The sequence below is a fragment of the Orcinus orca genome, chromosome 8 (assembly GCF_937001465.1).
Source record: "Orcinus orca chromosome 8, mOrcOrc1.1, whole genome shotgun sequence".
NCBI classification, from domain to species: Eukaryota; Metazoa; Chordata; class Mammalia; order Artiodactyla; family Delphinidae; genus Orcinus; species Orcinus orca.
In genome coordinates, this window is record NC_064566.1 from 71,870,211 (window position 1) to 71,897,747 (window position 27,537).

Sequence of the window (27,537 nt, forward strand, 5' to 3'; positions counted from 1 at the left end):
CCAATAAAGATGTAAAAAATAAATAAATAAATAAAATTCCACAGGGAACTGGATCCTATGAGAATACCACTTTTAAGAATTAAAGATACAGAATAGACATGGTCCATTTGTTCACTCTGAAACCATTTTACTTTATTATTTACTTTATTATATTTATATTAAGTGAAAATTTAGATGTGCAAAGCAATGAAGATGCCAAAATATGCTTTTAAACTATTTTTGGCTGAATTTGTCTCTCTGAGATCTTCTGATCCTAACATAAATACTTATGTGGGAAAAGTAATGGATAAAAATAAATAAAATACATCTTAAATCATTAACCTGTAGACAAAATTGGATAGGAAAAAGAACGAACATTATGAAGCATGAAAATACATATCATAAAATTATTCCTGAATGTGAGGGTTGGAAGACTCTGGAGGCCTGAAATCTATTCGTAAGGGAAACTCTGGAAGAGGAGAAAAAGCACTCCTCTACTTAAAATGGGTAAACTACAGTCTGATTCTGAGGCAAGGAAACTGAATTGAATGAGACACTGAGGTTTCTTTCATGGCCCACTGATTTAGATAATGACAGTAGTAAAAAGTGTATTAGTGAAGATCATTTAATACTGCAAAAGGGTAATAAACAGATCTGGGCAGGAATTCAGCAATAAATACGTATAGATGTTAGTCTAAATACATTTTTTAAATACAGTGTTTTTCTATTAAACTGACAGTACATGAACAGCTCATTCACTTGATAGTCGTATGTTATAAAGGCATTGTTATATAACTTTAAAATACACTTAACAATGATTAAGCTTATGTTTTCTATGTACAGTGGATAAAAGTTTTATTAGACTGTAGAGCGCCATTTCATGGAAATTAAGATGAACATATGTTTCACACAAGATATTTTGCCATGAACCTATACATAAAATATATAAATGTCACATGATACAGAGAAACAAGACTCATGATCTTCAAATTTACAGGAATTTATAAAATCTTCTCTGAAGGAAATGTGTTACAATTCAGTCAAACTTCTCATCTTGAAAGTAATCCGCAGAACTGAGATATTCTTGAAGTTGACTGTATTTCTGTGTATACAATAAAAAAGCTAGTTATTTTACTCAAAGCAGTGAAGATAAACTAGGCCTTTTCAATCTACAGACAAAAATAGGAGCAAGTTAATCTCATGGTAATTGTGAACAAAAATCTTTTTATTATGAACAGGGACTCAATTTCAAATAAGCATTTCTAATTCATATAAAGCATTGGAAAGAGATCAAAATGAACATTATTATTAATTTCATAACTTTCTTATAAATTATAAGTTTTCTATTATCATATTTATAGTAGAAACATAACAACTTTAATAACTTATTCAACAAAAATTTGCTGAACACATAACATATATCAAATACTCTGCTAATGACTGTTTAGGTATTAAAAAAATTGCTTTCCCTGCCCCTAAGGAGAACAGAGTTCACCAATGACAACAAATAACAAGTGCCATAAAGAAGTACAGACACTGTTACGCGGGTTCAGAAGAGAGGTTATGGTTAGCTGAGGTGACCAGGAAAGGTGACATTTAAGCTGTCCTGGGGAAAAAGATTTGGTACGCAACGATTTGGTGGAGAGTTTTCTCTAGGAGACAAAAGTCCATACAACAGTGACAAGACAAGAAAGTACGGGATTTGACTACAATCTGAGGTTTTGTAGGGGAATTGAGAGAGATAAGACTGAACCAAAGAGGCAGAATGAAATGCTAGGTTACAGAGTTTAGCAATAATGTGACAGGCGATGGAAAACTGCCAAAGGTGTTAGGGCAGGAAATTGACACTATCTGAGGTGTATTTTTTGGGGAAAAAAAGGGTGAAACATCTAGTCTAGAATGGTTTGGCAACTACTTACTATAATAGTCTACTGTAATAATTTAGGTAATGAGGGCCTAAATTTGAGTGACAGCAATGAAGGTGGAGAGTAAAGACCAGGGCAAGACAAGAGAAGAGAGGAATTGGGATGATTTGGAGATTTCAAGCTTGACAGATTTCAGAGTGCTTCCTTCAGCTGAGGAGATGAACTGACCTAATGGTTTCTTAACTCTACTTATGAGCTCTGGTTTTACTCCCAGTAAAGTGAGTGAGGATCCTGATAACTCTGATGCTTGTGGTGATAGGAACTGAAACTTGATACTTCTATGGACACACTTTATTCACTTCCTGGTGTTATGTATTCACCACCCCATCCCAATAATCCTGTCTTCAATTTCCCTGGAAACCCCATCATCATAGGCACTCTCTTCTTAAAGAAAAAACATTTGTTAGAATTTGCCAGTGCATATGATACTCTGTTCTTCAGCTCTAATTTAGAATGAGACATATATTACTATTATGTTTATTATATATTTTCCTTTTATTATAATTTTGTATTACGATTTTCTTATCATTTGTTCTTTTCTTACACTTGAATTGCTCCTACCCTTTTAATATCATTAGTTAAAAACAGATCTCCTAGTTCAACTGTTAGGAGGAAGAATAAGAAGAATGAAGTTAGTCTAGTTGGCAGGTCTTTGGGAAGAAATGCTGAGATATCCCGAGATAATGGAAGGAAAATGCTCGGAGGAAGAAGAGTCAGGTAAGGAAAAAAGCAAGGTGTGAAACACAAGCTGGGGGAGGAATGACAGGAACAGATAGTTTGTGTAAGGTAAAAGAAGGGGTTCACATAATAATTGAGAGCTAAGAGCAGAAAGAGCCACGGATGTGGCCACTCAAGTATAATAGCACTGAGCCCTGGCATTCTAAAGGGTTAGAATAACTGTGGCCAAGAAGTCATGCATCACAAGAACACATGTAGTGCTATTACTCAAAGACACACACACACACACTGAGGGGGAGGCAGAGTGATGTTGAAAAATGTCAGGGTACTTGATGAATCCTGAAATTTAATCACAGCACACAAAGCTGCATATGGGTTTATAATGGCTAATAAACTTCTTTGGTTTCTAGGAAATCTTTTGAGGAAGTCTATAGACAATTTTTTTAAAGTAGGAAGGATCTCAAAAAGAAAATGAAGTTCTTTGGTATTTTATGTGAAAAAAAATGTGCACATTGTCCTAAACATGCACCATCTTGAAATACCTTCAATGCCCAATGCTAAGTGTTATTCTTTAAGCATAATGTGATACTTGGCTTTCTTTTCTTAAGAATGTTTTTTTTATTCCAGGTCCCTTCTGTTGTCATGGACCTTGTTAAGCTTTCTCTAAGGTATGTGATTTGGAAATGCTTTTACTTTTTTCTGCAAGAAGTTTAATGTTCTTCCCTACATATGAAATTATTATATAATATATGTAATGCACAGTGGTTTTGCTACACCTAGTACATAATTTTTTTAAAAATGCAGTGTTCCAAAAGGTCTTTCAACTCCAGGAGAGGGTTGGCAACACTTAAATGCATCAATAAAAGCACTTAAGAATTTAATGTCATTAAGGAAAATGAAGTTGGGACTTACTGGGTAAGTGATGGCTCTTCCCCAAGGCAAATGAAAAAGCACAGAGAAGGATAAGGAGGAAAGAACTGGAAGTGAGAGAAGTGGAAGCAAAGTAAAAGATAAAAAGCTGAAGAGAGAAAAATGAGAGCAAGACGACTTAAGGGTCAAGATGTGGGGGGCAGGCAAGGGGATCAGTGGGTGGTGGTTTGTGGTGGGCAGATAATTGTCAAAAGGGAAACCAATCTTGATGTCATTCACCAGCCCAGGAGACCTCTGTGGAACTTGTAATGTCCTAAGAAGTTCCTGTTTTGTTGTTCTCATTTTCTTTCCTTTTGCTCGTAAGTGTATTCTCTAAGCTCTCTTTTTATTTTTTTCTTTTACAAATTTCCCTATGATATAAATAACGCAGGCAATGGATCTCAAGTCAGCCTTTTTCTTTTTTTAAGATTAAATATACTGAGTTGCCTGAAAATCTCTTATCTGTTCTCTCTTATACAGTCATGTAACTAGACTTGTTTTAGAAGATTGCAATCATTTTAGCATTCTTTCCATGCACCATAACAATTCTAAAAGCTCTGTGAGCAGACCAGAGCTTATGAGCTGCCAGCAGATCTTCGGGAATCCAGTGCACTCTTCAAAACCCCCACTTTATCCCTGATATCAAATTTAGTGATCAACAGGATATGGGGGAATCAAAATCAGTGCCGTGGCCTGAAACCTCTGCATTCCCCTTGATCTCCAGTTACAGTGCTCACTGCTCAGTCCCATGTCCTCAAGAAGAGGATGTGGGTGGTATTAGAACTGGCAGCCGAGATCCTTTCCTCAGATTGGCACCAGGTGCTTCTTCTCTCTCAGGTCACAAGAACTGTTCTAAAGATAGGAAGCAGACAAGCAGAGGTGAGTCCTATACTTTGTCAAAGAAAATAAGGGGACTTAATATATATGTAAAGAAAACCACATACATAAAACTGAAAGGACAGAGGTCCTTCATTAAAGGACAGTATCATTGCTGATTAAAATTTATCTGATGAGTTGAGCGAATGCTTAGAACATAAGGGCACCTATTCAGGGTAGGTCAATGATAAGCATGAAAGGAATGGGTGGAAGAAGAGAAAATACAAAGACAGGGAGAGAAAGAGAGGTTCTCTTTTAAATTTTACTGTCTTCTACTCTCATAATTTGTATCCTTTTGCTGATCAAAATTAGGCTCCAGAACCTACTCGATGAAATGGTTCTTCAATATTGAATACCTTACCTCCTTAATCCAGCCACTTTCTTTTGACTGATTGAAAATTCTCTCCACTGTTTCTTTAACCTGTTCATCTTCAACCTCTTCTGTCTTTGCAATGGAGCAACATTCCTGGTACAGCTTGAATTTAAAATGTTTCAGTTCATGGTAAATTCTGGTACGATTAGCACAAATTCTGCCAACAGTAAACACCTAAAGGAAGAAATAAACATCATCTGCTATATGAAGTGAAGATATTGTAATGAATGTACAGCCTTTCTGGTTTTCAGATTTTCTTTAAAAGTAGAATCCAATAAATGCTTAATTTTTTTTTAATTTATACAATGATTCCTTTACCTTCTTTTATTTAAATAACCCAGTTAATAAAAACTGAGCAACTGCTATGTTTCAAGTATTGAGCTAAGCACTGGAGATGCAGAAATGAAATATGTACCACCTGTATCAGGGGAATTTACAGCCCTGGGAGAAAAACAAATGATTACAAAACAATGTGCCAAATGCTATGCCTGGGATGCAATCAACGTACAGAGAAGGGACAATTAACCCAATCCAGAAAGGAGAAGAATCCTCAACAAGGTGATGCGTGAACTAAGTCTTTAAAACACAGAGTCAGCCAAGTTTGGGAAGGAGGAGAAAAATGGCTTATAAGGAAAAGGACAGCCACACCCCAAAACAAGAAAAGCATGCAAGCTATTGTATATACAGTTACTGAGGTAAAAATGCCTGGATTATGATAATTTTCTAGCTTATAAACAACATGTAAACTGAAACAAACTCTCATACCAATATTAAAAATTGGTAGTTTTTAACTACTTTTTTTCTAAAATATTCTGCGAAGTAAAAAATAACTGTGTTTTATCCTATTTGTTTCCTGAATTAATGAGTCTGATATAATTATAACACATTAGTATTTTATTGTTAGAAAACTACAAAATTTTTGATTTCTATGTTTATATGGACTTCTGGGATTCTACAATTAAGAATACTATTCTTGTGAAGTCAACCACCCATTCTCTTTCAGAATGTTTTGAATGTATACTTTGTTATACACACCTATAGCTAAAATAGGAAAACAGTATCCCTGCACTGACCAAATTAAATATAATTGTACCTACATTATTTCACTCATTGTAGAAAACGCATCAGAAAGGGCTCCAAACTTTATAACATGACCAATCTTATTCTCATAGAGTAACCTGAGGAAACAGACAAACTTCTTCCTAACTTATGTATTTGTCTCTGTGTCTACGTGCATAATAGGTTATGCTTTCATGAATTCAGTACAAATGATATAGTTACAATATTGATCTATGTAACTTGTCTTCTATCTGGCAAATAACTGTACCGTTTTTCTGAAATCACACTGTAGGGATCACACAGGTGATGAGTTCAATACACAGTACAAGAGTATACTGATAAAGATGAATGAAAGTTAAATATGATGATCAGCAAGAGTCAGGTTTGATGCATCATCTTGTGAAGATGGTATCTGCGATACCTTAAAACCTTTCTTAAAATCCCCAAAAGTTGAAGAAAATCATGTTCAGATTTCTGTTCATGTTCTGGGAAAATCTGTTTTTCAGATCATCAGACACAATCAGGTATTATTGTTCATTGCTTACTCACTCTAAGTATCATTCCTATTGCAACATTATCATCAAACTAGTCGTATAAATTACAGTTCACTTGCCAGTACCTCCCACTTTGAGTAAAAAGATACCACAACAGTTGCAGTGGACACTAGGGCTAGTCTCTCCATTTCTGCCATTAGAACAGATGATGTGGGAGAAGTCTCCTATGGTTGTTCTGGAAGAATAATGTGATTTTTTTACTTCTATTGCATTGTATTCTATATATTTCCACAAAACAAGAGGAATTTATCTATATAGAATTTTTAAGTTGGGACAAAAGGGAAGGAGAGGTGTTTAAAAATCTCTAATTTTTTTCTCTATGAAATAAAAATATCCACTGAAAATATTAAACATTATAATTTACTCCTTTCCATTTCTAATTCCTACCCTCTTGGTGTCTACCTTACACTTATGGAGGTCAATAAACCCAAAATTACCTTTAGAATATTCTCACACTATTTTTTTCCCAAATGTGATCACATTTTATATGGAAGAGCCTAAACCATTGTTAGTAAGGCTTCATAGAAAACAGTAAATGTAAACAGTAAATGGATATAGTAGTTGCATACACTGCCAAGTGGACCTCTCCTTTCACCCCACCCCTGTTCTACTGTATTGTTATAGCCCACTATACCTTATGAATTAATGCATACAGTACAACACAGCTTATATTGTAGCATGCTATTTATATGAAGTACTAAAAACAAGTAAAATGAATCTATGCTGTTAGAATAGCGTCCTTAAATGTCCAGAAATATATTCAGAGAGTACTTTTTATTAACTAATTGCATTTCTAAACATTAAGGACACTATTCTAGGGAATTCCCTGGTGGTCCAGTGTTAGGACTCGGCACTTTCATTGTCGAGGGGCCAAGTTCAATCCCTGGTCAGGGAACTAAGATCCCAAAAGCTGTGCGGCACAGCCAAAAAAAAAAAGAAAGAAAAAAAAGAAGGACGTTAGTCTAACGAGATAGACAGTATTAAAAAACTTGCCAGAGAGAGAGAGAAATGATAAGTTCTGTGATGATTATCTTAAAGCAGATAAGCAAAGTGACATATAAATGATTACTAATCCACTGTGCAGGGTTAGCATAGTTCTATGAACTGATAAATCTGAAGACAACTATCTCAGTTACCAGTGTGAACTAAGGTACCCTACATACCAAAGATATAATTGGAAACAAAGGTAAAAACTGTCAGCAAATTTTCCTAAAGCAGAAGATGGTGATTGCAAGGCAATAGAAATAATCTGATTTGTAATTTATTAGATACAGCATGGAGAAACGTAAATTAACACTGTTTAACAAATTAAAGCAAGGAAATATAATGAAACATGCATTACACACATCTATAATATCCAGCTCACTGTAGGTAGCTTTTTGAGGTATTTCTCTAGGCCCTCAAATACAGAGGAGCAGCCAGCTTCTTAAGGAAATTAAAGTATGGAGAAGAAAGAAAAAAGATCCTCAAGGAAAGAGGAAGGATGGGAAGAAGTTTGGATTTTGTTCCTAGGTCTCTAGGAACATTTAGTGCAATAGACTGAGTTATGGGATTCTCTTTCCTCTTGGCCTGTTCTTTGCATGGACACATTACACCTTGCCACTTGCCTCAAAATTACTGCCTCCTCCCACTGGTTCTTAAGCATCTTGAGGAGTCTGGACAGACTCTGGGCAAAACTGAAAAACTGACTGTTTTCAGTCCTCCTAACTGCCTTTCAGATTTCACATATTTTTCCTCTAGGCGATTTCCTTCTCATCCATGCTCTCAGACTTTACCATAACCTGGTGGTCCAACGCCTCTCATCTCAGTACCCTACCCAAGACTGCTGTAACTAAAACTACAGTCCCTCCTCAGTAGCCGCAGGGGATTGGTTCCAGAACCCTCCCTGATACCAAAATCTGCAGATGCTCAAGTCCCACAGTCGGGCCTCCATATCTGCGGAATCCTCTCTGCAGATTTAACCAACCGCAGGTATAAACATAGTACAGTCAACCCTTAAACAACTAGGGTTTGAACTGCACAGGTCCACAGAGACAGGGGTTTTTTTCAATTAATACACAGTCGGTCCTCTGTATCAGTGGATGCGGAATCCATGGAGGGAATTTCAGAGGAAGATCTCAATATTAATATTTTTGCATTTATAAGTGCAACAGTTTTACAAAGATTTAAAAATAGAAGTAGTACACATTTGCACTTTTTCTTTCTTCACATTGCATTGCTCTGTTCTTGTTTATCAAATACATTTCTTCAAATATTTCAAACATTTTCTTCTCTTTTGTCTATTCATTCAAAATTAACAGGACCTTAAATATATAGTGATTGCTCTAGGCTCTGAAACACTTCTGATGTAGTCTAGGCTGAAGCACAATTTTCCTTCAAATCTCATATTGAGGTGAATAGGCCTCTCTGTCTGTGGATTGTCAATTTGGTAGATTATCTGCCCTAAAATTTCCATTGGGGTCAAATTCTCCTTTGGACTCCAAAAGGACTTCTGCTTCCCCTGCCCCAGTTACCTCCCTTTTCATCCTCATCCTATACCCTCTCCCCTCTCCCCCGCAGTTTGGGTGATGTATACTTAGACAGTATGCACTATTTCAGTATCTGACTGAATTTGGAGTGAATCTGCTATATAACACGTATTTTTCACATTCAAAAACTGCACACTCTTTCCTTGTATTCTTTTCCCTTCTCCTGGTGCTTTCTCCATTTGTGAAAATAACTTAGGGTTACTTGTGCAGGCTTATTTAGTGAAAATTTCTAAATGTTGAGAACTAAAATGAAGGGAAAAAATACCTGTTTATCATGTGACATGAAATCATCTATTTCCATAGTCCTGGTGTTATATAACTTTCCTGATAAATGCACCGAATATCTACAGTGGCGATTCAATCCACAAGCCTGGCAGGAACAGTTCTCAGGATTCTTCAAATGGATACTTACATCAGAATAATTTTCTACTCGCTCCTGAAAATAATTTCAAAATGTAATGAAGGTTTAAAGGATAAGAAAAGCAACAATAAAATAAAACATAAAAAGAGCCCAGCCAAATTAAAATCAAGGTTAGAAATCACAATGATAGGGCAAGATGTAAGAGCAAAACACACTGGTATTTCTTACTTTAGTACTGAGCACAAGATATATTTAAATTTTAAAAGTGAATTTATAATTTAGGCTAGTAAATGAAAAGAAACCAGATTAGGAAAAAAATTAGTTTCATAATGCTCAAACTTCTGTTACTATTAAGCAGTGCTTTTCACAGGTTTTGATTTACTTCTTTTCCCTCTTCTCATCTCCAGATATAATAGTTAGTTAAAATAGGAAAGAATGAGCAGGAAAAATTCAGAATAATATAATAAAATGATTAAATTCATTTAGGTTAGTAAAAAATTAAGAAAAAACAAGATCACATTCAGTCTCCATTGTATGAATTATATTTTCCACAAAATATCCCAGAAATAATTTAATTCTCCTATGGTTTCTTACTAAAGTACTAGGAAAATAAACAAGTTTGAACTAGGATTTCTAGGTCGCCAGTATTGCTATGGCCAGTCTAATAGGTGAGTTAGCAATAAGTAAACAAACTCAGAAAATATTTGGTATTCATAAATAAGCTTTATTAAGCTGTGAAATTACTTGTGCTTGAGTAGTTTTGCTTACGCCCTAGACCTGTGCTAGATACTACTGCTGTAATTAGTAGCGTGGATCAGTTTACCACAATATTTGAAGTGCACACAATGAGCACATTAGCAGGGTCACTAAACTGCATTCTCTATCAGCCTGACAGTAATTAAGTATCCAATATAGTTTCCTTTTTACATTGTATGATTCACAAAGACATTGTCTTTTGTCTACTTTTTACTGTTTCTCATATTTCATGGTACTTCATGACACATGTCACTTACAGGCTGACATTCAGAGTGAACAGATGACTAACCATCTTCCCTTCCTGCTTCTCTGGTATTCACAGAAGCACATGCTGAGATGAAAGGTCTATCAGCTTGGTTCTCTGAGTGACTACAATAAACAGAGCACCCTTATTGACTCACATTGGACATATAAGTGAAAAATAAACTTTGTTGGGTTAAGTTATTGAGATTTTCGTTGCTGGTTTACTTTGTTTGTCACATTATTTATTTTTGCAGCATAACCTAGCTTATCCTGACCAAGATCGTACTGAATCATCTCTGTCTCTAAATTTTTAAGCTAATATTTTCTTGTATATTACAGTTATTATTTCAACATTGGGTTATTCAAACTCAACATAACCTACCATAGTATGGTAAAGCATACTACAGCAGAATGGATGGGCTTTGAAGTCTGAGAAACCCTACACCTAAGGTTTCTAGGTTCAAATATTGGCCTGCCTGGCAATTACTAGCTGTGTAACCTTATGTTACTCAATTTTTCTGAGTCACAATTTTCTCATCTCTAAAATGGAGCAAATAATAGTACATTCCTTGAGGGGTTACTCTAAAGATCAAATAAGATACCTTACTTTGCATATCAGTTACTTGGGAAAATTAAATGATCAATATGCTATTGTTTTATTAAAGACAAATATATATATACCACATCCTAAGAGCTATGCTATGTGCTTTACCTTAAAAGTAAATAAATATTTTCTCTATCTGAGGAATAAACTGGAATTTACAAAAGTTAAAAAATCACCCAAAGTCAAAAAGATATATATGGTGGCCCTAAACTCAAGCTATTCTTCAAATTGAAGTCTTTTAATTCTTTTTTTTTTTATAATCCCATAACTGTCCTTAAACCTAATCCATCTGTGGCTAATTTATCATCAGGTAATTCAAGGCCAAACAGGCCTTGGATGAAGCCAAATCTCCTCACATAAATGAGGTAAAGTAGCTAATGATTTAAGTGCTAGAAGGACTATAAGGAACTTGAACTCCTACTATCTTGCCATTTTCCTCTTGCTAATTATTAGAAGCTACAATGTTAGAAGTAGGGAGGAAGAAAAGACTTAAAAATCATATAGTACAGCCTCTACTATTAGAGATCATAAAATAGAAATCTAGGTGATAACATGAAATCAAATATATCTTATAAATTAAAAAGATGTTTCCCCCAAATTGGTAGAACTACAAAATCTTAAGGTGGAGAAGGATGTCAAAGACTACATAAGTCAGTGTTTCCCTAATTAAGTTATGGGAACCAATATCCTAGAAGGTAATAATAGGTATTTCATGAAAAGAAGCCTCATAGTGAAACACAAATTTGGAAAGTATTATATTCTACATTGCCCTCTTGAAGATTTACAGTATAAATTCACACATTAATGCTCCTTGAAAGTCCTCCAGTTAAGTTAACCCTACTGTTTCTCAACCTTCTTTAACAATGAAACTTTTTTCTGAAATAATTAACATCCTGTGAGACAATCTCCTCATTTTAACAGATGGGCTAAGCCTTAGAGATGTTCTAAATTTACCATTTAGGACTACTTAATTATTGGATAGATATAACAAGTGTGAAAGACTAAAACAATTATAGCCTTTAGAAGAGATGAGAAACAACAAGCTGATTATTTAACAAAGAAAATTGTTAATAATTTAGAAGATTATTCAGTGTGACTGGTTATTGAAGGACTGGAGTGGGGAGGTCTCCCACTCCAACCCCACCCCATCCCCCGACCAGAGATTCAAAAACAAATAAAACTATACCTTATATTGCTCTTTCCAACGACTTCTAGAGACTAAGTTCTCTAGACGAGGCTGAACAAAGCGGTTATCCAAATAATGAAGAGATGTCAACATATCTTGTGCATATGATTTTTGCCTGGTGCCATCTGTTCAGGGGAATAATAACAACAACAACAAAACCAAGCACTTTGCCCGTATAAAATATTTAAATAATTGCATAAAGATTTCTTCCCATAGTTTTAAGAAGATAACTTGCTTGGTTGGTTAGAAACATTTTAAATTTAAAAAAATTAATGAAGTTAAAGAAAATCCTTCCATCAGAGCATTAGGGAAAGGAAGGAGCCACACAGGCTCTCTAATTGTTCCTTGGACACATCAAACTTACTCTTTTCTAAGGGTCTTTACACTTGCTGTGCTCTCTGCTAGATCCATGCATTGCTTCCTCCCTCACTTCATTCAGGTTTCTGTTCAAAAGATACCACTTGGGAGACCTTCTTTGACCAATCTAACTAACAGAGTTTCCTTTCCTTTATCACTCTTGATTTCCTTATCTTATTTTATATTTTTTCAAGAATTAATCCCTTAGGTGAAATCATATCATGTTATATATTTGTTTACTCATTGCTGTCTCTTCCATTAGACTTTACGCAACATGAGGCAAGAATCTTCCATGTCATAGTCATTGCCATATTCCTAGCCCTCAAATAATGCCCAGCCCTTAGTAGGCACTCAACAAATATTTGTTCAATAAAGTCTGAATGAAATCTTACTCTGGAACTTTGGTAGACATTCAGCACAACATATTTATTGTCTTTATTAAGAGCCAGATTCCGTGCTAGATACAAGGGGTGTGTATATAGAAAGTATGGTTCTTCTCACACTCTTGAAAGGGAGGAAAGCAAAAATACATTTTCAATATATATGAAAAGTGCATATACATCAGTGCCACCATACTCATACTCAGGATAATGACAGCACAAATGAGGGAGTGACAAATATTATTTGAATGGGTCACAGATAGCTTTCATAGTGGAAATGATTTCATACTCACTTAGAAAATCTAAGGTAGGAAGGGATTATACTCTAACGAGAAACAACGAGGCACAAAAGCATAAAAAAGCATATAACTTTTGGTGAAATTCAAGGAGCTTAGCGCTTAGGCTGGGACAACACATGGGTGTTGAATTACCCTGTTGTTTAATTAGTATATGTCCTGTATCCTCAAGTTCACTGTGAACTCTCAAAGGGCAGGGAAACTATTTCTATTGTACTTTCACATATCACAAATAATAAACACTAACAAGTTTTTCATGTGAATGGACTTTTGGTGTAGTTGATACTAGAGGGAACAACTGGAGGGCCTTAAGATTGGGTCTCTGTGGTTTTGTTTATACACACACACACATATATACATATAGAACAATGAGGCTGCTTAAAAATTGGGAAAACCCCCTGATTCTTCCATTCATATTATTAACTTACCATATAATGTTCCCAGAAAAGATTTATCTAGAGCATTGATCAGAAGAGCCTTCACAACTCTTTCAAAGTGAGTATAGTGGTCACTAAAAGAATCTGAAATTAATTTAAAATAAGTATTAGAATCCAACAGACAAAACAATTGCCTAAATACAATGGGTTCCTTTCTCCAAGGCTAAGAAATTAAGAAATAGGAGAAATTGCTTAATTATCCTAATTTTATAGCTGGCTCAGTGACTTGTCTAGTCACTGAGAATGAAGATGAAAAAGAGAGAGGATGAAAAACTTCCCAAAGATCATATAGTTAGTAAGTGTTGGAACCAAGGCTGGAACATACACTCTGACTCTAGATTTCATGCTACAATCCCCTACATAGATGTTGTTCCGCATGGTAGTTAGATTTGATACTTTCATACTTCAGAACATAGGATTTTAGACGTGAATGGGAAACTGGAGAAAATAAAATTCAAATCCTTCAAGACTAGTAAAAATGACTCAATGATGAAATAACTTATTACACAACTAGATAGAGGCAGAGTCAGGAATAGAGCTCAGACCTCCCCCAGAGCTTTTCTCATCACTTTAATCCCTATATTGGATGGGCTTCTGTGGAATACCCCAGAAATATTGTTTATAACTTTTCTCCATGATTATAAAAAATTTCAAAAGGATACAGGAGAAAATAAACAATATTCATATTTAGGAATAACTTGACTTTTTCAAGGTAGCTAATCACCTTCCCCACACCCAATCATTGGATAGTTTGGTCATTCTGTTGATTTTCTGTGCATCCTTTATCATGTATTTCATATATATGCTAAGGTTTTGTTTCAGCCCCATCTGCCCTTCCTTTCCTACTGATCTGGCTGTCATTCTCACATCAGTACAATATTGTTTTACTTACTGCAATTTTATGATTACTTTTTATATCTGGTGGGGCAAGTCCTTCCACTTTATTTTTTGTTTTCAAATGTTATTTATTCTCATGTATTTGTTCTTTCAAGAGAACTTTAGGATTGTGTTTGCAAAGCTGAATCAAAACATTAATTTCACAAGATATAACCTCTTGTATGATTTATTACCTCCCAGAAACATGCTTATCTCTTCTTTTACTCACATTTCCTTTCCTTATTCCACAGTAAATTTTATTCTTGTACCTGTAAAGTCATGCTTTTCTTCTTAAGATTAGGCCTGGTATTAATTTTGTTCACTAGTGTAAATGGAATTTTCCCTCATTATATCTTCTAAATTATTGACAGCATATAAGAAAACTACTGAGTTTTACATATTTATTGTGCATCTGGCATTTTTTGAGATGTTTTTCTAAGGAAAATGAGCTTCCTGGAACATTATAGAGCTGGTGAGAGAGATACTGTTTGGGAATTCCTGGCACTGACTGCTTTCTCCCCTACCCTGAGGAGGATGTAGTCTTGCTAGTGCTAAGTTTATTTCAAAAACCAAGAGAATGTTTATAAATATTCTCTTATTAGAGAATAGAAGCACATGGACTGTTGGTGTACTTTCTTCTGAAATGGAGATGTAAGCCCAGTGTAAGAGGGCAGGGGCAGAGCAAGAAATGGGCCCCTTTTTCTACTCCAACAGGTGCCTCCCACTCATATAGAGAAAAAAGAACTTAAGAAAAATATGGAAATAGATGCTGCATCTACTCCTACTCTCAATATATTCATATCCTTTCTCTTAACTTCTGTATCTTTGGTTAAATAAGTCAGAAACTGATAGCTTGTGTATAATCATATTATGTTCAATAATGTCTTTTCCTTTTCAATAGTTATATTTCTTGTTTTACTTTCACATCTGTTGCCTTGTTGAAAACACCTAGAACAAAGTAGGAAATATTTTTGTCTTGTTCTTTATTTTAAAGAGAATACCTCTAGTGCTTCATTATGATGTTAGATCTTGGTTTAAAATATTCTTTGTTATGTAAAGGACATATGCTCATATAACTATTCATAAGACTTTTTGGAAAACTAGATATGGGCATTGAATGTTATCAAATGCCTTTTTAGAATCTATTGAAATTATTATTTTTTCTCTTTTGACATATGCAACACATTAATATGGCACCTAATATTAAACAATTTTTATAGTTCTAAAAAGAATGGTTAGAGGACTTTTTCTTTACTCTTGTAATTACAAAAATACTTCCTTCATATGCCTGTTTGAAAATATTTTTCATCAACTTAGGATGTAAGCCTCTTTAATCTGCATAAACAGGTGTGTTTGGCAACTCAAAAACATTTTCTTCTATGATACCTTTGAATTCACATCTCCATGTGTCTTTATATCCAGAAACATGGTAAGCCTCTGAACACATTCAAATCTTTTATATATCTCACTAAGGTTATGTAATTTTCTTCCTTTAGATTTCCATTTGTTCTGTATTCCCCCCGCCAGGAATTTGTGAAATAGGGTCTTCATTTCTATTCCTTTATGTATTATCTCCTCCTTTAGAAATGATGTTTTATTTTTCTCTCTATGCTAGAAGCTTCTAGGGTTTAACCTACATATTATTGATGAGATTTTCTGTACTGTTAATTCTGCTCTCTACTGCTTTCAATATAGATTTTATTTCTGACTTTATATTTTTCATTTCTGGCAGTGTATCCTTAACTACCTCCCTTTCACCTCAAATTGTTCTCTCCTCATTACTATTTCTTTTTCATAGATTGCAAAGCAAATGCTTTGTACAATTTTCTTCTGTTTCCTTTAATGAAACATTTTTTCATGGGCATTTTCTTCCCGAGTCTTCAGGGCAGGGTTACTTTTCCCTTGTGCCATATGATTTCACTGGTACTTTTTATTTATCCTAAAACAAGAGGAGGAGTTCTCGAGAGGATTTAATATTTAACATAAATTGTTGTGAGACTGCTCTTAGTCATACCATGCATGTTGATAGAATGATTCTGTTTAATTGCTAGGTGGAGACTAAGTTAATGTTCACTCTATCTAATTTCCAGTATTCTAGCAAGGCACTAGTAGACTGAGATGTACTTTTATAATGTACTACTTGGTTCTCTGTCACTCTGAACATATGACAGAGTACTGGAAAAATAATATAATCTTTAGTATCTACAAATCTGAAGGTGTTCCTATCTCTCTACCTGTGTATAACATTATTACCATGTGAACTATATAGATCTGTAATACAACAAACCATTGCTAGTCCATCCCTCTACTTTCTTTGATATCTTTTCTGGGAGTTGCAGTCTCAGAATAAATATGAATAAATAATAATAGGGATTGATGAGAAGCAAAAAAGACTGTCTTTTAAGTGCTTCAACCATGTAGCAGGAGGCAAACTATTCTATTTTAAGGTGTTACAAATGTGTCTGTCTTTCAGAGCCAAATGGCAGATAGCAAGGAAGTAACAAAATGTCTTCCTACAGTAGAACTGTTCTCTTCAAAAAGGTAAAATTGCATATGCCACTGATTGTGAGTCTCAAGTGAGTGCTGAATTTGGAGTTCTGAACATTTCTCCCAAATTCTGATCACATGTTGAATATGAGTAGTTGTCACTGTTCTTATAGAAGTTGAGGATGGGGGGAGAATGAATCTGGGAATACTAGCCTAATTACAACCTAACCCAGGCCACAGAAGGGTGTTCACTATTCATCATATAGATTATTGCTTTAACAAGAAAATGTATGTTGGTTTTCAAATGTAAGAATTGATTTATAGCAACTTTTAGAACATAATCCCTTGGCATATCAAAAACTGCCTGTATTTAGCTTCATTTATTATATTCTTAAATGGCATAATCATTGTTACGTATTAAAAACATTAATCAAATCATAAATCATCACATAAAAATATGTGGTTTTTTTTTTCCTCTGACGTATTAATAAATCTGGTCACGCCTAACATTTTTGTTTCTTAAAACTATAAGACCAAGGAGTCTTCAGTCAGTATGTTTATCTTAATCATCCATCCATCCAACTAATAAGTTCTTATAATGTGTCACCAAGTCTAATGTGTATTAGGATTACAAAGAGAAGTGAAGCTGATTAACGATTTAAGTAATTTTTTGGGAAGTAGGGATGCTCATTTGGATTTCTTTACTGAGCTTTACTTTTTCACATACCATAAAATTCACTCTTGGGTGCACAGTTCTGTAACCAAAACACGAAGTTGTGTAACCACCATGACAATCAAAAAAACAAGTTCTACCACCAGCCCAAAACTCCCTTATGCTCCCTCTCAGTCATTTAGTTTTGCACATATTGAGTCTGAGATGTCTGAAAGACACCCTGATGACAAGGTTCAATAAAAAGATTTAAAAATTGGGCCTTAAGACTATGGAGAAATCTGTGCTGGAAATAAAAGTTTGGGAATTTCCCCATAGATTGGGCTGAAGTTATGGGGCAGAGACTGCCTGAAGCACAAGCAAAGTGAAGGTAGTTTGAGGATGGAACCTTTAGAAACATCAATACTTACATGGCAAATGGAAAAAAGAGGAAAGCAATATTATAAAGGGGAATGCAAGAAGCGAAAAAGAGAACTTTGAAAGTGAGAGTTGTCAATGGTTAGTGGCAAAGCACACAGCAATATCAGGTTAACATAGGAACCAAAGCACATCTTGGCAACTAAAAAGTTATCACTAACTTTGGTGAGAGCAATTTCACTGGATCGATGGGTATAATAGTCTAAGCACAATGCTTTGCAGAGTTACTGGGAGACTTGAACCAAAAGATAAGATTTAGAATGGTGGCTAATAGAACATGCTAACTCAAGGGAGGAAAGGCATTAATATGGTTACAAGTTGAGAAAAGAGAGCTTGTAAGGATAGAGCCAGAAGGAGAAGCTTCAATTAAGAACACATAAGATAAAATGTATTGCATAGAAAATGAGGTACATCTCCTTCTAAGGTGGAGATGCTCAATAGTAAAAGCAAGCACAGGACTCCTTGATATTTACCCAAATGAGTTGGAAACTTATGTCCATAGATATATTTGCACACAAATATTTATAGCAGCTTTATTCATAATTGCCAAAACTTGGAAGCAACCAACATGTCCCTCAGCAGGTGAGTGGATTAACGAACTGTGGTAATCCATACAATGGAATATTATTCAGTGATAAAAAGAAATGAGCTATCATGCACATTAAGACATGGAGGAAACTTAAATGCGTTATTAGGTGAAATATGCCAACCTGAAAAGGCTACATGCTGTAAGATTCCAACTATAAAACATTCTGGCAAAGGGAAAACTATGGAGACATTTCAAAGGTCAGTGGTTGATAAGGGTTCTGGGGTGGGAGGGAGGGAGGGATGAGTAGGTGGTGAACAAGGCATTTTTAGGAGAGTGAAACTGTTCTGATATTGTAATGGTGGATACCTGTTGCATCATTATACATTTCTCAAACCCATGGAATGTACAACACAAAGAGTGAGCCCCGACACAAACTATGAACTACAGTTAATAATGTATTCATATTGGCTCATCGATTGCACCAGATATACCAAACTAATCCAAGATGTTAATAACAGGGAAACTCTGAATGAGGGGTTATATAGGAACTCTCTGTACTTTCTACTCAACTTTTCAGTAAATCTAAAACCTCCCTTAAAAAAACAAAAGTAAGCATAAAAGTGTAGGATAGAGAAGAAAGTTAAAATAGTTCCCATGTGGTGGACTTTTATTTTCATTAATTAACAGGAGTGTTTATGAGTGGGTATCTCTCAGTAAATGTTCTATCACATTCTAGATATTAATATCCAGAATGATGGGACACTTCCTAATTGAGTTTTCCTGGGATTCAAATGTCCAGATGGCAGGTGAACCAGTGCCTACTGACATAAGGAAAACAGTCATTAACTTTCAATACACAGATGCTTATCACTGGCATTTCTGTAACTGATAAATTTCTTGAAATTTGATTCATACCTAAATCTACTAATTTATCTAAATCATGGTATCTAATTTGAACCGTATTACACTTAACTTTAGTAAATATGCCCTTTAATTTTTTTTGGAAAAAATGCATTCTTGAAGGAAAAAAATGTTTTCATCCAACAGAGTTGTACCAGAGTTGTAAAACATCATAAAAAAGTCTTTAAATTTATGTACAATTATAGGGATCAGAACAATAATACATATTTAAAGACATCCTAAATTTTCAGGGCCCTATTATTTATATTTTCATTGTGTGAAAATATAAAAGATTCTAATTTCCTGATAGGTTTCACTGAGTTTCACTTCAAAAGATCAGATAACACCTGTGGTTCTCAAAGTGTGATCTGTAGACCCCTGGAAGTCTCCTAGTCCATTTAAGGGGATCAGTGAGGTCAAAGCAATAACACTAAGATAATTATCTGCTGTTTCACCATGTTGACATTTTCAATGATGTTGCAAAAGTAACTATGCATAAGGCAGCTGACCCCTTAACATGAATCATGGCTATAGGATCAAACTACTAGTAATCATTATAATCATTCCTATGCATTCAGTAAAAAACCTACTTTCACTTAAGAATGTCCTTGATGAAGCAGTAAAAATTATTACTTTTATTAAATCTTGAATCTTGAGGATACACCTTTTTTGTATTCAGTGAGATGAAATGGTAAGTATGGATAAAGCACTTGTGCTGCATATCAAGTGTAATATCGTACTTTAAGAAAAAACTGAGTTGGGAGTTAAAAAAGCCTCATTTGTCAGGTTTACTTGAAATACCATGTTTACTTTAGAGAACTATTGACCAACTGTTATTCAGGCATTTGTCAAATATTTTGTCAAAAATGAGCAAAGAGAAACTGTCATTTCAAGAACTCACAGTATTTGTTACCAAAGATAAAAAACAGATTTTTGAGTAGAAATTAGAATTTTGAAAAACTTGTATTTGTTACTATGAGCTTGACAACTTCCCAATACCTAAAGAATTTTCTGATGAGATTGGTGGTGATATTAATGAATGTGATTTCTTAAATACTGTATAATGAAATGTGTCAAAATATGGAAGAGCTACATAACCCAGTGAACCAATATTTTCCAAATGATCAGTGCATGATGTTACAAAATCATGCATGGGTAAAAGATCCATTCAAATTACAAGACAAACCAATGGAATGTAATGTTAAGTACTAAAAGTTCATTCACATGCTTTCACATTCCATACTGCAAACTAACCTTTAAGAAACTACCACTTGTTCAATTTTGGTGTGGTGTCAAATGAGAATATCCACAATTATTTTAAAAATGCTTTAAAAACAATCCTCCCTTTTCCAGCTACCTATCTGTGTGAAACAAAATTGCTTTCATCTAATATCACAAAATATCACAACAGACTGAATGCAAAAGCCGATATAAGAACCCAGCTGCCTTCTGTTAAGCTAGATGTTAAATATATTTATTAAAATGTAAAATAATGCCATTCTTCTCATTTTTTTGAAAAATAGTTATTTTTCAGAAAAATATTATCTAACGAGCTTATCACATTACACGAGTTATTTTAAGTCATTTAATTAATAGATATATTTAAAATTTCTCTTTTGTATTTCTACAATGGTAAATGTTGATAGATATAACCCACAGAAACAAAAGCTCTTTGGGGTCCTCAATTATTTTTAAGAGTGTAAAGGGTTCTCAAAACCACTAAAATAAACTATTATTAGACAAATTTACCTGAAAATGAAACCACAGTTCCTAATCAATGATTTAGAACATGATAGTAAAAGGCTGATTTGATACTTAGTATAATATCATGATTAGAACAAGTCATAAAACATTCTCTTGATATTTAACTTACAAAGAGAATTCTGCTTTACTAATTTCAGTTTTTCTCCTCGTTGGCTTTTATTCTCTTCATCACCCTCCTCATCTTGCACTACAAAGTCATCAATAACATAATCATCTCCATCTTCATCATATTCATAATCATCTTCCTCCTTCCCCTCCTCCTCATCATCATTTTCATCACTGCTTGGGCAGGATTTCTTTTCAGAGTCCTAATTAAATTAAAACATACCTTTTAGTATTTTTAGTAAAGTGTACCTTTAAAAAATTGTCAGTATGGGGCTTCCCTGGTGGTGCAGTGGTTGAGAATCTGCCTGCCGATGCAAGGGACACGGGTTCGTGCCCCGGTCCGGGAGGATCCCACATGCCGCGGAGTGGCTGGGCCCGCGAGCCATGGCCGCTGAGCCTGCGCGTCCGGAGCCTGTGCTCCGCAACGGGAGAGGCCACAACAGTGAGAGGCCCACGTACCGCAAAAAAAAAAAAAAAAAATTGTCAGTATGGATGTGAAATTAAGATTAAATCTGAAATAAAAAACTGATTTGTAGAAATTAATTTTATATTTTAAGGTTAAAAAAATCTTATGTTAAATGTTGAACTTTTGAAATTAGGAAGAAGATAATATACCCTGGTAAGTGAAATAAAATGTTTAAAATCGACATTAAGATTATAAGTAGAAATTAAAAACAGGAAAGACCAAATTTTAAAGAAGTCTTTCAATTTTAAAAAAGAGTGAAAGAATGAGGCTCATAAAAAATATTATTAGATACAATACTGCAATCAAACATGTTCAAGGAAACTTGACTAAAAAATAAATTTTAGAATTATTGTGAAATAGAACAGACTCAAGCCCTTTGATTTTTATAAAATACTTAAAAAGTTAAAAACAGTAACAAAACCAATAAAATATAACACACCTCAAAATCTCTACTACTACTGCGTCTCTGACGAGATCTCTGTTTTGAGAGGTCTTGCAGTTTCTGGAGCTGTTCTCGCTTTCTTGCAGCTAAAGTTTTTTCAGGTTCTTTTTGCTCCATCTCCACTGAAGAACATTCATCTTCAACCACTCTACGTGGATGTTTAACTCCCACTTTTCTAACAAGGATATCACTGTCGTCACTTTCATCACTGTCGTACATCACAGAGGAGGTCCTTTTTCTCTTCCCTCGCTTGATGTGTTCTTCTTCTAAATCCTCCTCTGTTATTTGTCCAGAGTGTTTGTTGAGATCATCTTCCTCTTGACCTGAATGCTTTTCATGATCTGGTAAGTCAATACTTCCATGTTTGGTTTTGTTCTTTTCTTCTTCATATGTTGAACTGTTGCCAGTGTTAATGAGATGCTTACTATTGTTTCCTTCACTTTCAACTTTAATTAATTTAAGCTCTCTTTCATTTTCTGGCTTCTTATTACTATCAAGCCCCTCGTTACTATCAGGCTCTTCGTCACTGTCAACACTTTCATTATTGTCAACACTTTCATCACTATCAAGCTCCTCATCGCTCTCAAGTTCATCATCACTATCACATAATTGTGAGAGACTACTTCTTTTAGTCCGCCTCCAATCCACTCGAGATTTCTGTTCACACTCTTGAGTTTTAGAATTTTTCCTTGTTTCATGTCTTCTAATATGTACCATTTTCACTTAAGCTTCTACAAAATAAAGTTATTAGGAATATAATAATGATAACCAGATTACAACAATGAATGCATTTATGGTACAAACTATATTTATTTGGTGTTATTAAATGGTTCACAAAGGTAAAATCACATGAAATATCTGAGTGAAGATGGTTGCATAATTTGCATAACAAATTATGGAACAAATAATTTATTGAACATCTATGAAATCATCATATGAACATCTATTCTGAATTATGTTGTATGTTGTGCTGATAGAGGTTCATAATTAAGAAAAATGCAAGGTAGTATTCATTTAGTACCAAATGAGTGATAAAAAAATAACTGCAATAAAAGTGTAAAGATGCAGCAAGATCAGAACAGCAAGTGTTTCACTGAAAATTTTATTGAACAGATATGATCTGATAGACCGCTGAAGAACTGATTAAATTTGAACAGAAAGAATGAAAGACAAAGGGATTTCAGGAAAAAATGATAAAGTCAAAACTTTGGCACTGAGAATGAACATGACATGTTTAATAACAAGTGTGACCAAAAAGGTGTGAAAAAAGGCTTTATGCTGGAAAAAAGAGACCAGTATAGAAAGGTAGGGTGGAATTACAGAATGATTCCTCCCATAAGCAAAGAAGGATTCTGAATAAATTACATGAATTATAACATAAAAGTTAAACATTTATATGAAGAAAGTTATAAAGTACTAAGTGACATAAAATAGATAACAGTGCAAAATTGAGTGATAACTTATCTACCAAGATTTCAGCCTCCATATATTTTAGTAAAATGGCAATGGCTTTAATCCATTAAAAGTTAAAGATACAATATAATCCAATAGAAAACTTACTAACAATCCAATAACATAGGTGAAAATACAAAAAAGTTTCATGGCGAAGCAGAGCATGGTACTGGGAAGGAAAACAAATGATCTAAGTTCCTGATTCAGAAAAGGGTGAACACCATCAAAATTATCACAAGTATACAGTAAAAGAACAATTAGAGACAATTTAACTAGAAAAACGGTAACATATATATACTTCTGTGGTTGCTAAGGAAAATAGAAATATGATCACGATGCAATGAGACTGACCTCATAATACACATATAAGAACTTATGTATTCAACTGAGTGCTGTCTCCTTCAAAGAAATCACATTATGAGGTTGATTGTTCTAATATTTCCATGATGGCACAGAATATTCTGGAGATTTTCTATTTTATTTTCAAAAAATATGAAAATAATCATACTTCATTTTTTATCCCAAAGAGACATTTAAATATCCACTTTATTCACTTGTCTTAGTTATAAGGGACTGTTACCAGCTTCCAGAAATGAAAGGCAATTTGAAAAGATGAAGATTAACTACTATTAAAGATATTTTTTAAATGTGCTGCAAACTCTGATGGTAATTCCAAAACTAGAACGCCAGAAATTTTTTGAGCAATGGCAGTGTTACTGAACCCAGTTTATACCTTCCCAAGATGATTATCTTTTTAGTTGGGGGGGAGATACCACCCATTTCATTGCACAAATTCTGTTATGTTTATAAGGCAATGTGACTGCTTCTATAATGGTAACAACTCATATAAAATCAGAACAACAACAGTTGCTAAGATTATACACAAGAAATTATAATGTAGGCGACCTTATGACAGTAACTGCTACAAGATACCTTCAGCACTGTAACAGCGATCTACCAAATCCTAGTCCATAGACCAAATATTCTGCTATTTGAAATTACACTTAGGTTGCATTTTACAGAAGGTTTATATTAAAATCAGCAAAGAATAAAACTGTGTGTGGTCAAAATTACTCTTTTTAAAGATCTCTATATTACTCTTCAAAGTATGGATTATTGTATACCATACTGCTGCAAAATATGTCCCCCCAGTTTCTCTTTCAGGTTTTAAACAGATTACTGTTTTTTTTCTTTTTATTAAACACCAGATAAACTAGGCAGGGTATATTTTGAAGCCATATAATACAAAGAAGTATTTTTTAAGCATATATAGTTATAAATTTGCATAAGCTAACTGTGCATGTGCTTTACACTACAATAAGAAGGTAAGGCTTTTTTATAAATCTGTCTGAATTGGGAGAAATAATGAAAACAAGTTTATGAAAACAAAAGACAGATATGGCCTCAGTAGATACACTAAAGTATGGACAGGAGGAATATTAAGATGATTTTATTAGTACTCAAAAGCAGTTTCATACACACTAGATGATTATCTTACAAAACTATACCATGTGCAAAAGACAGTTATCATTTCAAGAGGTGATTCCTATGACAATAATAGAAATGATTAAGAATGTCACACTATTCAAATATCTATGACTGCACAGAGTTAAGCTATTAAAAAACGCTATATGTATAGTAATTTTCAGTACATTTTCAAATATATTTTAAAATCCTGACACTGATCCTAAAAGGAAGATATTGTCTATCTTCATTTATAAAAATCAAAGCCAAGGATGTAGAGTTTAAATGACTTACCGAAGATCACACAGCTCGTTAGTGACAAAGCAGGGATTAGAAACCAGATCTCCTGATTCCCCATCCAGTGCTAAACAATGACTGCTGCCAATATTATATTTGTACAAGGTAGGAAAAGTTATGCCTTCAAGAAGTCATTATTTTATCTCTCATTCAGGCTAAATTTTAGTTTCTGAAAATAATCATTAAAATAGTTTGACTAAGAGTTTACAAACATGCTTTTTAAATTATGTAACTGGATTTTAGTGCACATGAATTAGGCCAGAAACTTCTGTAAATTATTTATCTAACAGGCAAGAAAAGAATGTGCAAGAGAGATGAAAACTTGCAGACTTCCCTCTACCACCTTACTGATGACACTGACCACAAAATTTAAGGGATTCCCCACTGAGTCAAAAAGTAAAGATTCCAAAGAAAGGCAGTCTCTGATGAGAAAAAAATTATTTTGGAAAGCTGCAGTATTGAATGTTTGAGGAGACAAATTTTATGTAAACAAATCAAATTTCATTTGGCCAACTGCCAAATTTCCAGGGCATCTCATATTTCAAAATTGCTGTTTATATCAATAACATCAAAAAATCTGTCATTGAAAAGGAAGATAATTTGATTATGGTTGGCTCCTCTTTTTAAGTGTGGATACTTTTACTGTGTGAGCTGGGGAGGGAAGAAGGATGACAGGGAAAAGGTGAGTGAACTGAACCTGAAGACAGAAATGAGAAGGTAGAGCCAGGCTGATGGGTAAGACATCTCTTGATCATTATAATTCATTCAGAAAATAATCCATGCAAATGGATGTAATTTCTATATATGCTGAGTATACACTCAATTTTTTGAAATGAAAGTTTTATCAAGCTTCTCTAATGATACCTTACCTTTAGGCAAAGAGAAAAACAGGGACTCCACACAGAGAGCATTAAATAAGTGAATGAAGATGATCAATACTATCACATCTTTGTTTCATGGTTAAAATCATGTAAATAGCACATACTATCCTGTCTGCCAAAGAATGTCAAGGCGATAACCCATAAGGCTTGTGTTCTTTCTCTAGCATGGTAACTCTACAACTAAAAAGGGTACTTTGATGCCACCTGAATTTCTCATCAGAAGAAATATCCTTTATTCTAAAGTTTGAGGTTAATTCATCAAGAAAAGATTCATTCTAGGAATCATCGACTTGCCCTATGAACAATGTAGGTGGTAGTTTACACTTAAAAATTTGAAGGGTGGTGGAACCCCAGCCATTACTTGAAATTCCACCAGAAGGGATGCATCCTATTTGTAAAACATTACCCCTCTTGATGTTTCCTTTTATATGACAGTTTGGAGAGGAAACCTTAATAAACCAAAGAAACAGTCACTGAATGTATACTATGCGCCAGCACATGCTCCGGAGCTGTGGCGTTTCTAGAATTCAACAACACGGTCTCTGCTCCCAAGGAGCTCACAATCTGACGAGATTACTTGGGACACCAAAACAAGCCAGCGTAATACATGATTTAAGGGCTACAGAATATGATTCTTTTTTTGTTCTTATCGCAGTGCTGTGAATAAATTTATCATAGTTCTTCCACTGGCTGGAAAACAGGGCAGCACAACAAAACAGAAGTGGGAAATAGGAAAATACGAAAAACATAAAGGGAGGAAAGCCAATGTCCCCTACTTAGATTTACGGTTTAGTACTCCAAAATTTCGCACAGAGTGGATCCTGACGGCTTGCTATCTCCGACAACAATAGTATTCATTAAAATCTGTAACACTGAAGATGGTTCGCTAAATTCAGCAGGGATGAGGGGCCTAGGAAGGAATAGAGCCTCTCGGGAGTTAACACCACAGTCATTTTCATGATTACAAACCTGTCTCCTCGGCGGGACGTAGACACCTGGCGCAGATCGCCCGCCCGTCTGCTACTCACCCCCAGGAAGGAGGAGGCACCGTAGCTACGAAACGGGACCCTCTGACAGAGCTTCGCGATGAAGTGCGCGGGACGTCACAAACCCCCGGACCTTAGAGGAGCTCGGCTCCCAGAAAACAAACAAGGATTTGGAAAAGCCAGAAACCCGCGAAATTACCCGCGGAGCCCCGCGCATCAGCCCTGCCCACTTCCCCTTCGCGGAAGTAACTGGCACCCCGCCCACTGCAGCTCTGCCCCGGCGGCCCGCAAGTGGAGCGA

General features: G+C 34.8%; 1 protein-coding gene across 3 annotated transcripts; it reads right to left on the reverse strand.

Moving 5' to 3' along the window:
* Positions 1 to 99: 99 nt before the first annotated feature.
* Positions 100 to 27,362, reverse strand: CCDC82 (coiled-coil domain containing 82). 3 transcript variants are annotated; one of them, XM_049714151.1, is made up of 9 exons: positions 27,221 to 27,262; positions 25,368 to 25,466; positions 22,155 to 22,888; positions 21,254 to 21,452; positions 13,493 to 13,585; positions 12,032 to 12,156; positions 9,147 to 9,317; positions 4,729 to 4,914; positions 100 to 1,081 (listed from the first exon to the last, which is right to left on the reverse strand). In XM_049714151.1, the coding sequence occupies exons 3-9, from the start codon at positions 22,872 to 22,874 to the stop codon at positions 1,016 to 1,018; spliced, it is 1,560 nt and encodes a 519-aa protein (XP_049570108.1). In that variant the 5' UTR covers positions 22,875 to 22,888; positions 25,368 to 25,466; positions 27,221 to 27,262; the 3' UTR covers positions 100 to 1,015. The 3 variants fall into 3 exon arrangements, with proteins under 3 accessions (XP_049570108.1, XP_004265500.1, XP_049570109.1); XM_004265452.4 differs by lacking the exon at positions 25,368 to 25,466 and having other exon boundaries at positions 27,221 to 27,362; XM_049714152.1 differs by lacking the exons at positions 100 to 1,081; positions 25,368 to 25,466 and adding an exon at positions 3,835 to 4,343 and having other exon boundaries at positions 27,221 to 27,362.
* Positions 27,363 to 27,537: the final 175 nt, after the last annotated feature.

What these genes read in the sequence shown, in the direction of transcription:
- CCDC82 (XM_004265452.4), bottom strand. Translation starts at nt 22,874, where the DNA reads ATGGTACATATTAGAAGACATGAAACAAGGAAAAATTCTAAAACTCAA. An exon ending in AGTAAAGCAGAATTCTCTTT is followed by an intron (nt 13,586 to 21,253) that starts GTAAGTTAAATA and finishes AATTAATTTCAG; the next exon opens with ATTCTTTTAGTGACCACTAT. An exon ending in GTTGGAAAGAGCAATATAAG is followed by an intron (nt 9,318 to 12,031) that starts GTATAGTTTTAT and finishes AATTATTTTCAG; the next exon opens with GAGCGAGTAGAAAATTATTC.